The sequence below is a fragment of the Ascaphus truei genome, chromosome 2 (genome assembly GCF_040206685.1).
Source record: "Ascaphus truei isolate aAscTru1 chromosome 2, aAscTru1.hap1, whole genome shotgun sequence".
In the NCBI taxonomy this organism is placed as follows: Eukaryota; Metazoa; Chordata; class Amphibia; order Anura; family Ascaphidae; genus Ascaphus; species Ascaphus truei.
In genome coordinates, this window is record NC_134484.1 from 117,671,454 (window position 1) to 117,687,144 (window position 15,691).

A 15,691-nucleotide genomic window follows, 5' to 3' on the forward strand; every position below is an offset into this window, starting at 1 on the left:
CCAGAATTTTTTCCTGAGCATACAGTACAACTATGCTGACAGAGGAAAGACTCAACTATTATTCCTGGGAGTAGTTGGACTGCAAAAGCCTGCAGCTGGAGAACCAGATAAGACTTTCTTATACATTGCTCCCTGAGAAATATGTTTTTTGGGACTGGGAACTGGCTTATCCAGCCAGCCACAGATAGCTAGGACATATACTGTCTAGTTATTCTCCAAAGTGGATCAGGTTTTTCTTTTATGGTTTATGTTTACACTGTTTAAACGAACAGGCAATAAAGCCTTATGTTAATTTCACCCTAAATGGTCTCCATTAGCATACCTCTGCACACATCTCTTACAGACCCATTTTTAAGCAGGATAAACTGTGGAGTTTAACAGGGAGTTTAACAGAATTGGAACAAGTAGTGGACAACTGCACACAAACTAGCACTGGAGTTGAAATTCACTAGAAAGGAGGACTTTAAGAGACGTGTGTAGAGGTATATATAATGGAGACCAATTTGGGTGAAATTATATGTTGGCTTTATTGAGCCTGTTCCTTTATCCAGGAAAAACATACAAAAACAACAAAATAACAACCCCCTATCCCTTTGTACGGGCTAACTTACTCCTCCATCCCTCCATGGGGTAGGAGCTTGCCGTGTCTCATCCTTTCCGGGAGAGAGACATGTGATAGCCCCTCCTGGGCTGAGTTCATAATCTAATCCAGGTAGGCCTCACCATTACCCGCAGGCCATTACCATCTATAAGCCAAGGATCTACCTTATCAATTGGAGCATACACTGCAACAGCACAAGCAGTGGCTGCTGTAATAAATAAAGATCATCCTCATTTATACTTCTGGCTCTGCTGCATGGAGAGTCTGTATGGAGAGAGGTAACTGAGAGTGGTCATAGCGGGGACCACCTTCCGTCTTGCTGAAGTGCCCCTACAGGGAGGCGCTGTCACCAATAAGGAAAGATCCCTAAAATTCTGCCCTTTACCCCCACACCATCATGGGAAACTCATCTCTCCTGTACCACGCAGGTAACCAGCACTACACCAAGAAGTAGTTTAGCCATAATATCCCAGGGGGGGGAACATGCGCTACAATTATATCACATGTATTATTGCTGTAAAGCTCTATGAACCTGGATGGTGCTAAATAAATATAGATATAAATACACATTATAACATACAGTAGTTCTTCCTGAAGGAACACTTAATTATTTTTTTTAATGTATCCTTCAAAATGGTTAATCATTTAGTGGAGATTGTATGTAGGAACATAGTATTTATAAGTTTTTATGGCTACATTTCAAAATGGCTGTGGCCTTCCTGTTTCAGATACTGAAAGCATTTATATGTCTGAAATGTTTTTTTTTTTATTGTAAGTTTAATGTATTCTTTACTATCAATTCTCACTGAAGGTTTCAAAGTAATATATATATATTGTGGGTTAGTTAGAAAGGTAGTGTAAGAATCCAGCACAACATTTATCAACAAAATAAAGTACACATTCTAAATAATATTTTGTTTCAACAAATCTGGTTGTATTGTTTTAATCCTACTGTATTTTTGTCTTCTTCGATAAATAATTATTTTTAATGAAGAAAAAAATCTCTAGTGCATTTTCCCCAAAAAGTATTTAGTAACACTATAGCTATATATCATCTACAGTATATATTTTTGTAATTACCATTTAAGTATGATTTTTTTTTAATACCAATTTAGATTTAGGTTTTTTTTTTTGGGGGGGGGCTATGTTTTGTTTCAATTAACACTTCTGTTAAACATATTCCCAGGGTTTGCAACTGGTAAACAATGTGCTAGATACCTGACTGCTTTCTCTTCACAAATACAAAGTGTGTTTAAGCGAGGACAATACCTAAATCCAAATAGACCTTTATGAAGACCTTCAGTATCATAATATGTTTGAATGAACACCATTTGCAAGGAAAGTACACTTTTTTATTATCTCAGACCGATACCAATTACTTCTTAATCTAATGGATGGTAGAAATACAGTCAATTTTATAACCAAAGGAAGTGTCCCAACCTTTCTAATATATCAAATACAGTACCTAGTTGACGGACACCTGGGATGGGTACTCTTCAATTACATTTTAGTGGTGACAAAGGCATGGATTAAAATGATTCTGTGTATGAAGGTGCTCAGGAGTAGTTTATTACATTTTCTATGTTCCATTTCCTCACTAACACTAGAGGATATCCAACTTGCACTTTTGTCAAGCAGTTATAGGGCATGACTAGCATTTTTAAAAGGTTAAAATACTATAATGTGGTATGATTTTGGAAAAAAGTGGAAAATGCTGAAAATATACATTTATTGACTTTATATTCATACTAGCAAATGCACATCAGTCCAATGATGGGAGGGAGATAAGATACCTCAGCTCATATCCTTTAACATTAACAGGGGATCTCATTCATGATCATCTAAATACCTGCTGCTATAGCAACGTACTTGCCATGATTATCAGTTTTGAAAATGAACGAAAGCTCACCACTTCTTCATGTTTGCATTTTCTCACATTTATGCCGTTGATCTGTAATTAGAAAAAAAGTATTGCTTATGCTGTTATTTGAAATTTTGAAATGTTAATATAAAAAATGTAACAATTATAAAAATGTAAATCCTCAACACTTATACCTGCAGAATAGCGTCTCCTATGAAGAGAAGGCCAGAGAGCTCAGCTGCAATAGCAGAAAAAACAATTAACAGTCAGTTTTGTGTACAAAAATATCACATTCTCATGGTCAAGAGGACAAAAGACAGCAACCCTCTATACAAGGATAAGGATTATTGCATGTAAAGGCCAGTTGTAGAATAATTTATTATGCATGTTGCCAAAAGTAGAGCTTCTGGGCAAAGAACACTATTCTTCTTAACTCTTTCATGCAGTAGTAGGAGCAATTAGAATTTATTTTATAAATAGTAATATTGCCAATCTGGTACTATCGCACCAAATTCCTATTGTAGTCAATGGAGCTTTCCATGTGATAGCACCGTATTTGTGATATCGCAGTTGATCGAATAAGGGCCATTGACTTGGATATTTTGGCATTTCAGCGATTGTATTTTCTTGGTGAACAATGAGATGTGTCTATAATAGTAGTATAATTCAACTTGCCTTTCATTGCTTCCAAAGTAATAATTAATTTTGTTTGTAATCAGTCATCACAAAACAAATACTGCAAAGCATTGAGATTAATCTGAGACTTATAAAATAACCTAAGTTAATGTGTATCAAAAGAATAAATATTTAAAGGCTTTTCCTAAAATATTCCTATGAATATGAAATTAGAAGAATGCGCGCACATCTTATGCATTTGTACATACAGTACGGTGAACTGCATTCATGTGAATGAACTACAATATACTGTAAACAATCTTTATTTTTAAAACCAAACATTTATCCTTGTATATTGGGCAACTGTTAATGTAAGCATTAAATACTAAAAGATAACACGTCGTTTGTAATTATGGTTGTGAAATCGTAAACTGCTAGATGGTTGGCAAAATGAAAGCTCACTTTGGTATAACAAATTGCAATGCGAATATATCAGTAGGCAGACCTTTATGCATTTGTGCTTAATTTGCAATTCAAATTCAATACAGTATAACTTGTTGCCATCCAGCTCCATAATACAATAATGCCCTCATCCTGTTATTGAAATCTGTCAGTGAAGTTATCCTCCATATTGAATAGGAATTTCCAGTGTGTTCATACTTTTAAATCTCATTAAAACACCCACTCTGTCTCAACATAATTCTTTAATTGGAGCCAGGTGGCCATACTTAAGTAATAATCCCCGAAGAACAGGGCATTACTGGCCAATAATGCCCTGGCTGGAAGAATTGAAGGCCCGAGGCGACGCTGGATGGCAACAAGTTATACTGTATTGAATTTGAATTGCAAATTAAGTACAAATGCATAAAGGTCTGCCTACTGATATATTTGCATTGCAATTTGTTATACCAAAGTGAGCTTTCATTTTGCCAACCATCTAGCAGTTTACGATTTCACAACCATTATTACTATTTTAGGCTAAATGTAGGCTTATTTTTATTTTATTTTTTAATTTTTCATAAAAAAGATACATTTTTGAAGTCATATTGATTTTTATCAGCATGATTGTCTACATTCTTATGCTTTTACTGCAAGTTTATTAAAAGGAAATTGTATATACAGTATTGTACATAGTGTACAGCCCCCTCTAAACACACACAAACACACACACACACACTCTGCAACCCCCCTCTTTATATTTCAGACAGTCCAGGAGGAGCATATATAGGGAAAAAGGAAACAAAACAGTGCAAATTTAAGTGCAGACGTTGAGATTAATAAATTTGGCTGAATGATGAAATCTTGGCTCTATTGGTCTATCTACTCACAAGATGTTAGTGGTATATGCGCAATTGGCAGATAAGGCTGCCACCCCAAGTGGATGCTGTATATTGTGGGATTCCCTCCAGGTTCGTCTCATCAGTGTGGCAATGATATATATGGAGGAGAAAAACAGCACTACATAGCGCGATCTGTCTTGTATTGAAACACAAACACACTCTGCAGTCTCCCTACACACTGCAGTCCCCATCCTCTACACCCACAAAACACACTGCAGCCCTCCTCCACCATCTACACTCACAAAACACAAACAGCAGCCTCCCCTCTACACCCACAAAACACAGAAAAACACTGCAGACACACACACCAAAACACACTCTGCAGCCCTCCTCCACCATCTATACCCACTGACACACACACACACACACACACACACACACACACACACACACACACACACACACACACACACACACACACACACACACACACACACACACACACACACACACACACACACACACACAAGCCCCCCTCTACACCCACAAAACACACTGCAGAAACACACCAACAAAACAGACTGCTGCCCCCTCTACATCCATAAAACACACACCAGCAGCCCCCCTCTATACCCACTCACTGCAGACACACACTGAAGACACACACTGCAGCCCCCCCTTTACACTCACAAAACACACACTGCAGACTCACACAAACCAACAGATTCTGCTAGTTCTACATCCACAAAACACACAGTGCAGACACACACACAACACTCTGCACCCCTCATCCACACACAAAATACACACTGCAGCCCCCTCTGCACCTACAAAACACACAGTGCAGAGATATACACAAATCAACAAAACAGACTCTGACACCTCTACATCCACAAAACACACACCCGCAGCCTCCACTGCAGCCCCCTGTAAATTCACATGCTGCAGACACACACCATCAAAACACGCTGCACCCCTCCTCCACCCACAAAACACACACTGAAGACAAACACACTGCAGCTCCCCCTCTACACCAACAAAACATACACAGCAGAAACACACAAACAAGACTCTGCTACCCCCTCTACACCCACAAAACACACCCCAACAGAAGACACACACACTAATAAAACACTCTGCTGGTCCCCTTTACACCCACAAAACACACAACAGACACGCAAACCTTTCCCCTCACTCTCCTGTGCGGAGCTCTCTGCAGGCAGGGGGGGGAGGAGTCAGTGCCTTGCTGTTGCCTTCTGTCCAATCACCTCCCCTGTCTAAGAGCAAATTTAACACTTTATGAATGAAAACGGAAAGCTGATTGGCTGAAAAACTTGGCAGGGTGCCAAAAATTCCAAACCATTGCTGATTGGATAATGCCCGGAAATGTAACCAATCAGAGAGCAGGGATTTCAGTAATGCCCAGAATTTACCAGCTTTAGCCTAGAAAAAGATTTAAAAGTTGCCAATATGAACCCACTCTTTTCATCAATACCATATCCTATGACCATCATATTCCTATCAATGGAAAAGTGAAAGGAGGATACATTGACCTCATATTACATGGTAAAGAAAATGTGGGCTATTTATGTGTCTCTTGGCTGCAAAACGTATTCAAAGTGAACACCACAGGCTTGTCTAAGGAAAAAAACATTACAATGAATGGATTTATTTTCTTTGATAATTCTGGTGCTGTTTTCATACCAATGTTGCACCAAATGTGCAATCAGGAGACATTGAGAAATAATCCCCGTAGAGTGAAATCAGGCAGCTGTATTTTACCTTTGTGTAGTTGCAGGCTTTGCATTTTTTCCCCTAAGTATTTAACTCTTTATAAAATATAGTGTACTGTATAATATTAATGAACTGAATGTACTAAAAAAACTGAATGTAACCTTGGGGGTTGTTGTAATAAAATAAAATACTGTTTAATTATTTCTTTTGTATGCCTTACATTGTACAGCAAATAAAAATACCACTTTATAGCAAATTCAGATGCTCAGACCGGTCTGGAATCCTATATTTTCCATTATTTCTTAGTATACAATGCTTCCACTGCAGCGAGGAATTCTTGGTAATAATATGCAAATGAGTAAACAGTGTGTCTGTAGGCGGACGCTCACAGAGGTTTGCAAGGGAGACTGATTATAGTGAAATTAAATAATCCTTTTATTGCGCCTTTTCCTTAACATCAGGAAACCATCCAAACAAGGGGTAAACAAAGCTTCTATTCACTTGGGAGTATTTCTAGTGAAATACTATGCAGTTCACAACTCCCCTAGATAAGCATGTCTCCCAGACCCAAACATATAGCATGAAATGAACAGATATAAAAAGTCTTGTAAATAAAAGTCTTATCTGTTCCTTGTGGTTTGGAGGGAAAATCTTCTCTGTCCCTGGTTGCTACCTTTTCTTCAGGGTTTGTCAGCATTCAGGTTTAGAAGTTTCCCCTGTGTCTTGAAAACAGCTCTGCTGTTTCTTCTGGCAGGGCTCAAGACAAGTGTCTCCAAGTTCAGCTCAGGTGTGAGCTAAGGAGTCTCTCTTCCTGTCTCAAAAGACAGGCTTTTCTAAGCCATCTAATCAGGCAGGTGGTGTTTGTTAATTGACTACTAGCAGTTAACCTCCATAACAGGCACATTACCTGAACAGGGATAACTCCCCTGTTACAGTGTCCCTTTTTTCTTTTTGTCCATTTTAACATGGACCCTTATAAGCTTACATTATAATGTTAAGGTGTATACTGTACGTAATTTATAACACGTTTCCTTAGTATAACATGCAACTCAGATTACAACTGCACAACTACGTATGCATTAATTTGTTGCTCACTAAATCTAATTTAGTCATTTCTAATAATTAAAAAGTTTTGTTTTATTTCCAAAGTTGTAAAAAAATAAAATGCCACTTAAATATGCTAAAGTGAGATATATAATACATTGCATACTGTTTTTTTGTGGTAGGGGCACAGATTTTGAAAGCACAAAAACTTAATTTGATTTTTATTAGATAAAGCAAGATCAAGGTTTTAAATAGATATATCTTTTTCACATAGTGAAAGATTGTAGTTGAGGTCATTGTAGATATGGTGATACTCTTTATTCCTTATTTACAAATGTGCTTCAATTATTTTAAAGTGCCATAATATTCAATTGAAAGTAGACTCCAGCGGATTTCAATTTTAGACTCTTGATGCCAATAAAATAACATAAAATAAACGATTTACAGTTACTAATGAATGCACATTAAATAATCCTCATTGATCCTAAATAATCAGTAAGAGCTTTAAGACATTGATAATGATTCTTTCTCCACATAAAACAAGCACTTTTGATAAAGAATCCTTACACTATTGATTCATGTAGATACATACTGTATGTCTTTATTGCAGCCCTAATTTAGTTTCAGACTAAATGCCATTTAAGTGCTGAGTATGTGTGTTTACCCCAAAATAAATGTCTTAAAATGTTCCTTATGGCAGAGAACTTCACTTTTAATAAAAATAATATTCATCATCATTGTCAGCCCTTGTTGATCCATTGCTGGATGAAGCCCTCACCGATGATCTTCTAGGTACTTTGATTGTAAGCCTTTCTTCTCCACATTGCTCCAAAGAATTTACTCATTTCATCCATCCATCTTACTTTTGGTTGTCATCTTGGTCTATTAATAACCCTTGGAATTCATACGAATATAATGTTAGTCCAACGATGGTCATTTCTCCTTGTGATAAATGTTTTGTCACAGGCTTTTGTTTGCTTCCTATAAAATTCATTCTTTTTCCTGTCTCTCCTGCCTCTCTGTGTAATAAACACATATTATATATATATATATATATTGTCAAAAGGAATGCTAGTGGGCGTGGCTAAATGTATACAACAAAAAACAAACAAAGATGCCCAAAGATGCCCAAAGCTACTTCCAATGTGACAAATACACAGTGCAATACCTATATATTCTCTTGACCCCTTTGTGTGTATTTTTATCACATTGGAAGTGGTAATGTTTGGGGTTTCTCAGAGCTTGTTGGTATCTGTGTGTTTATTAACTATGTCCAGCTGGCCTCAGCTTTTTTTGGGAGGGTAGTGGCCCCTCCACCGCAAGGTTTAAGCTCACCCCTCCCCACTTTCCAAATTAGCAGGTCAGTTTCATTTTGCCAGGTTACAACAGATCCAATGCAGATCATTCTTCCTGCAATTACACAGGTAAATAAGAATTTTAACTCAGGGAGTGTTAGGACCTGCTAACGGTCATGCCTTGTAAGTGACAGCAGGCTTAAGATGCTTTGGTCAAAGGGTTAAAGTAAATGACCCTTTTTCAAGAGAATATATAGGTATTGCACTGTGTATTTCTGTCACATTGGAAGCAGCTTTGGGCATCTTTGTTTGTTTTTTGTTGTATCTCTTCTGGTAATACCCAGCATACATATTTTTGTGTCTATGGTTATTGTAGAATAAAACTGCAGACCTTGCTATAGCAGGAATTTATGGGTAAGAACTTGTTTTGCTGAAGAAATGTATTGTGGGTACATTTGCGGGTGTTTAACGGCTGTGTATGTGTTTTGCAAGAAAATGCTTATGATCTACATTCCATATATTTTGGCCTAGTCAGATTTCAGCCTTGAATGGTGTAAACATGTCTTGTATATCTATACCAATTTGTGTAGTGAATAGCTGTTTAAGTGTCATAACCGCAAGTAATCACCCAGTGTTGTGAGACATTGTGAAATTGTGAATTCACACCTCCTTGACTAGGTTATACAATAGATGTATCACGGATAAATATTTAGTGCCTATGTTAGCCAGATCTCAGCTTCTCTTTACATATGTTCTCTTGCTGTAGCTACGCAATAATAATAAACATAAGTCTCTGATAGACTGGTACTCTAAACTAAGAGTGAAGTTTTGTTTCTTCCATATTAGAAAGTGTTAAAGAGTTAACAGCATACTATTGTTACATTTATATGATTCACCAAGCGTTACACTGTGTAGTAAAATTAAGTGTTTCAGTGCTTAAATATAAATTAAGCAGCTCAGAAGCTGCAACAAAGACAATGTGCTTGCCTATCACTCACAGTACTTCATTGTGGTGACAAAAATGGTGACATTCCTAGAACCAACAGTTGGACTCTCTGATGTGACTGGAGATCAAAGTAGTATTGCACAATGTTAGGGAAAGTGGAAACACGTTTTAATTTCTATGTGGCAGCTACAAAAGTGCCAGCAGTGCTGCAGAAAAAGGCATGTTTGCTGCATCTGGTAGGATCAGAAGTCCAAGACATATTTGAAACATTGGAGGAGGCTGGGGATTATTCAGATTATTGTAAAGCCATTCAGAAGGTGAGTGAGTATTTTGAACCAAAGAAAAATCTTCCATTTGAAGTAGGCCAATCAAAAAAAAAGGGGATTCTACTGGCACTTATTGGATAAGATTAAACAGTCTAACATAGTCTTGTAAGTATAGAAATTTTACAGAGGAAATAATTAGAGTCAAAATCAAGTAATTGAGTAATACTGTATAGATTACAGCAATTTATGAGAAGATTGTTAAGGGAGCCAAATCTAATTCTCAGCATATTGCAAGAGCTATAGAACTTTAACAGCAACACACATTCCCCACTGTGTGAGAAAGGTGCTGGAAAATTGGGTTCAAGAGAAAGATATAATTGAAACTGTGGGGCACCAACTGCCTTGGTATCACCACTACAAGTGGTATTATAGGGCTCCGAAATCCAGAGTTGGATGGACATGAGATGTGTCTGTGACGGGGGTAGCCAGCCTCACATAATAAAGATGAAGCCCGGCTGGCTCCCCAAAACCGTGTGTAATAGCCACCTCTGTGAGGTTCATTTGGATGGTATGTAATGTAATGTTTTATATAACCAATTTCAGAAAAGAGCTAATCAAAGTGATGTCTGGAAGATGGAAAACTGTAGGTTTTGGGGACCAGGGATTGTATATGTATAAAAGCACTTTATTCCTTGTGTTAGTGTATTCCCCCATACAGTTAGCAAGCCAAGAAAATGTCTGTGGTGTTTGTGGCATTCCTCTTTGTGCAGCGCCAGTAATTCAGTTTGCTGGGCTGCATGTGGAGAAATGCCGGCTCATAACAGAGGCTGGGGGCAGCCTGGGGATCGGAACAATGGTGAGCGGGGAAGGGCTGAGATGCAGGCTCAGGGAACTGGTTCTCGGCGAAGCTGAGCCATTGATCCCCATAGATACTGTGGTGCCTACTCAAAGAGGAATATGGGGCTGGCCAAGGGAACCGTTGCCGGGACTCAGCAACAAAGGCGCTTTTCCCATTGGCTACTGCAAATCTCCCACTCGCTGGCATCTCATTCCCCTGTGGGTGATCCAGAGTGCCAATGCTGGCCCCCTCCAGTGATTGGTGCAGCCAGACAAGCCCTCGTCCTCTGATTGGCTGCTGCCTCACGATACGCTTCCTGATTGGTCGGCGGTCCTGCTCCATGTTAAGTATAGCAACCAAGGGCTATGTAAGGAGTGTGGCCGATAAGGGAACCGGAACAACTTTGAAGCTTATAGGAGACACAGCTAGCAGGAGATTCAAAAGAGTTCTGTGTGAAATAGCACTGTGCTTTACGGAGAATTCCTAGAGATGCCGGGGAAGAAGATGTTTGGGGCAAGCCTACTGAAGTAGGCCCCTGCACCTAGTTGAGGCTAGTTTCGTGCCCCCAGGCCCCAGTTGGTGAGTGTTTCACTGTGTTTATGTATTTTGTGTGTTTGCTGGCTTGCCAGAATAAACTTTTGTTTATTCAACTATAATAGTTGAATAGTGATCCCAGTAGTTTCAGTGTTAAAAGTTAAAAGTTCTGTTCCCCCGTGACAGGCTTTTTTTTATGGTGGCAGAAGTGGGATCACTAGGCTCAGCCCTGAAACTGTTGCAGGGTTTTAAGTTCTGAGTCAGTCTTGATTTCAAGACTGCAGGACCAGTAGTGGCAGACATACAGTGCATAGTCCGGTGTACATCTCCGTTCACATTCACCCTAATTACTCGCCTTGACCAAGATGGCTGGAAAATCTGGCCATTACCATGGCTAGACAATAGCCGATATTGTAGCTTGTTGTGAGGGCTATTGTCTGCTGACCGAGGGCAGTGAAAAGGGAGGCCTCGTGGAGGACATTGAGTGGCAAAGGCTGGTTTGTCCGAGGTTGCTGATGCAGAAGTTTTTGCGGATACTAAAGCCATTACCCTGGAATTGGAATCTGAATCCTCCCTTAGCGAGGAGGTGGAATAGGCAGATTCCTTGGTAGTTGACCCGGTATCCTTGGTAGTTGACCCGGTAGCCACTCCTCCTTCTGCGGCAATCGATTTTGTGGCTATCAAGGCATCCGTGGAACAACTCATGCAGGCACTCCAGATGGTAACGTGTTCTGCGATACCAAATGTGGCCCCCTCCACGACCAGTAGTCACGGTTCCTTGACCCGTGTGTCATACAAGAGCTTTGCGAAGTTCGTGGATGGCACCGATGACATTGATGGTTTCCTGCATGCATTTGAGAACAATACTCACTGCACCAGCTGCCAGAGTTCTTGTGGGTAAAATACCTGAGCTCATAGCTGAAGGGGAAGGCACAGGACGCACTCCGGGAGATCGACTGTGCAGATGCCGGCAATTATGACTACTGCACCGACACACTTTATTCGAGCAAATACCCAGTATGTACCTGGCAGATACCTGGAATGCGCCGCTCCTCACCTCTGACAAGCCCCGTTGCGTTTTCCTTCCCAGCCTATGTTCATGCCTGGCTGACGGGTGGCTGATCTGTTAAATGATAATGATTAGGATTTAATAGGCTGCAATGCTTCGCGTGTCTACCAGATGGCATAAATTCATGAATTGTAATGCAGTATATATATATATATATATATATATATATATATATATATATATATATATATATATATATATATATATATATACATTACCGCATAGCAGCAAAAAGGGAGACAGCACTCAGGTGAATGAAAATAAATGTATTAAATACAGCACATAACTCCTATATATATATATATATATATATATATACTGTGCAGTATTGCAGCCAGCGGGAATAAAATGCTTCAATCCCTGCCTGGAAAATACCTCAATGCACTCGGGCAGAAAACAGTCACAAACCTCAATACACCCGGGTATACCCGAATTCGTGGGACTAGCCGAGCTAGAATAAAGTGTGTCGCCAGTGTATGTGAAGGCCAACTTTCTAGTCAGATATTTGGTCATGCCGGAGTTCTATCGCACCCAGTTCAAGCCTCTGGATAAATGCGCAGGGGACGCCTACGTGGAGTTCAATTCATTGCTAGCCCATCCCAGCCGTTGGTGGGTAGCCAGATGCAGAGTTACCACGTTCCAGGGCCTGATGGAACTCCTCATCCTTGAGCAGTTTTTGCACCAAATGTGTAAGGTTCTGCGCTGCAAGTACACCCGCTTCCAGCGCCTCCTTACTTTTGCTCTGTGCCGCCCAGGGTCCCCGGTGACGTGCCTCACACCTTGCAGCCCCCGCCACGGCTGCTCCCACACTTCTGGGTCGCGCTTGTCACCCCTACGGGTGCACGTGGACCCAGGCTTCAATGTGCTGGCACTGGGCGCCTGACTCCGCCTCTGCTGACACGGCACTTGCATCACGCGCTTCCCTGCCCCTGCTCGGTCAGGTCCGCCTCTCAGGACTTTCTCTCCTATCAGGCCCTTCCCCGGGCCGCTCATCCACTCCTCCCCTTGCTCTGACAGTCCCTAGCTGCCCAAGCACCTCTCCCCTATCAGGTCCTCCCTCGGGCCGCTCCTCCGTCCCTACCCTTGCACCGATAGGCCCCAGCCTCCCAGACACTTCTCCCCTATCAGGTCCTCCCTTGGGCCACTCCTCTGTTCCTCCCCTTCCTCTGATTGGTCACAGCCCCCTATTTAGTCTCCCCTCACCATTTCCTCTTTGCTCTGCATAGCTTCTGTACCTTGGTGCTGTCTGCTGTTGCCTGGCCCCTTTTGTCTTTCAGTTCCTGTTCCTGTCCCTGGATATTCTGTTGACCTCCCTGGATTTTGACCTTTGGCTTCGGACTTCGTTTATGCTGCTCTCTGGTACCCCTTGGAATTGGCGTTGGACTGTCTACCTTGCAGACTTCTATATCCCCTGGACACGGCTTATGGACAATCTACTACGCTGCTCTCTCCACTCCATGACCCAGGCTTACGGATACTCTACTACGCTGCTCTCTCCATTCCATGACCATTGACTTACGGACTTTACGTTCCACCGCTGGAGTTGGCAAGTACGGTACCCTTTCTATTTTTGTTACCCGGACCATCAACTGTACGCTACTTCAACACTCCGGCCGTGCCACCGTTTACTGTTAGGTGTGCGGTATTACTCCTTTCCACCTCAGTCCCGGGGTCTCGTCTGGCTTGTGGGCAGGCCGAGCGTTACAAAATGTGTACCAAAGGTGTGGGAGTGGGTCATAGATCATAAGCCAGGAATGCACGAGGAGGCCATCACAACGGCAGATAAATTTGTGACCATGAAGCCACATTTCAAGATGTGGGTCCTGACCCCCGCTCACGTGGAGGCAACCGAAGAACTCAAGGTAGCTGACCCTCCCTAGGCCACCAAACCATGGTGGAACAAGTCGAGTGTAAACAAACAAAGTGTTATCCTTGTGGCGCTTAGATATAATTAGTGGTATTACTTAATTAGGAATACAGTGATTTAAAAGTGTATAATATACCAAAAAGTGCATATATTAAAAAAAAAAAAAGTGATTAAGTGAATAATATACCCTAGTAGTAGATATAAGTTTGCAGCTCAAACCCTAATTTTAGATTGCTTTCTCAATCCATGAATAATTGTACAGTAGATGTCCAGATATTTTAGGGAGCGCAGGTGTGTGAAAAAGACAAAAAATATATACTGTAGTGCAATTTGTCTGTGATTCAAATTAAGTGTTTCTTTTCTTCAAAATCTGATGAATTGAGTACTCACAAATTTCCCACTGGTATAGTGTATAAAAAGGTATCTTTGTGATGCTGTGCCAAATGCCTCCACAGATGTATTCACCTTAATGGAAATTAAACAGGAAACCCGACCATAGTGCGATCTGATAGAAAACTTTATACTAAAAAATATGGTAAAACACACTCACATGGTGTTAGTAGATTAACAGCAGTTTGATCAAATTGATCTACGTCAGCTGCTTGGAGCCAGGAAACCAAGCGGTGTGTCCCATCTTTGCTTTCAGCTGGACTCTTTGAATCGCAGGATGGCTTTTGTCTGGTTATGACAGACTTGTATGCCTTATATACATCCTTAAGATATTGTGATGGATGTAGAGCAGTTTCTAAATTTTTGGAAAAAAAGGGTAATCCAGTTCCTCATTGAATGTATTGAATACATTATGAATAGAAATTTATTTTGGTTTAATTAAATTTTTTACCTCCAATTATGTGGAACGGCCATGGGGTAGATTTGCGCCGAGTTATGCAAATCTTTTCATGAGCACATGGGAAGATGACCATATTTGGTCATGGGTCATGGGTGAGACTCGACGCGATGCCTTTTGTCTAAAAAATGACTGGGCAAAGTTAATTCTTGATGTGGCCACCGTTGCTCAACCACTCAGATAACTAATATTAAAAACAGTGTAATGGGTGTGGGGTGCAGCAGAACTGAATGATTTTAATTAACAAGAGAAACTACTTACTTGTACCATGACGCTAGCATTCTTTTATCCCACTGCACCTACACTCTAATTAGGTTCCATCCTAGTGCAGAAGCAAGAAGATGGTAACTATGAGCATATATTTATTGCAAGCACAGCACTCAATGATATAAAATAACAATACTCAAAGCCTAAAAAGAAGCACTAGAAGCCTGGTATGTAGATTCAATGTACTGTATACCTATATGGACATGACTTTTCATTTATTACAGATCATGGGTCCATTGTAGGCAATATTCTCACCAAAATCATAATCCTATGCCCTAAGGTGGGTATTAAGACTTCTCCTTTGCCATTTCAGAGTGAAATTCAACTATGGCCAACAGTATCTCTAATTCCTCCACCAAGCTACAGCATTGCAGAGGACCGTGTACTGTACTTCTTGCTGCAAATGCAATTCAATAAAATAAGAAAGATCGATTAGAATGGTTACATTGGAAAAATTTGCTACTGTATGTCAAAGAGCGAACTTACAATTGCAGGAAAAGTAATAATGCATGGGAATTGTATTGTCATACCCAATAAATCTTGTAGGAACACTTTACAACTAGCACATGAAGGACATCAAGGAGTTGAGAACTACGGATGGATACGAGAGAAAATCTGCTGGCCAGT

At 40.4% G+C, this 15,691-nt stretch overlaps 1 protein-coding gene across 2 annotated transcripts in view; it reads right to left on the bottom strand.

The window, feature by feature from the left end:
* Nucleotides 1-15,691, bottom strand: part of SNTG1 (syntrophin gamma 1) — a 918,236-nt gene that overhangs the window by 227,773 nt on the left and 674,772 nt on the right. For both annotated transcript variants that reach the window (XM_075584465.1, XM_075584466.1), the window contains 2 exons: nt 2,657-2,700; nt 2,511-2,552 (listed from right to left, as the gene is read on the bottom strand). In XM_075584465.1, coding sequence (XP_075440580.1) covers nt 2,511-2,552; nt 2,657-2,700 — 86 coding nt within the window. The remainder of the gene's footprint in view (nt 1-2,510; nt 2,553-2,656; nt 2,701-15,691) is intronic.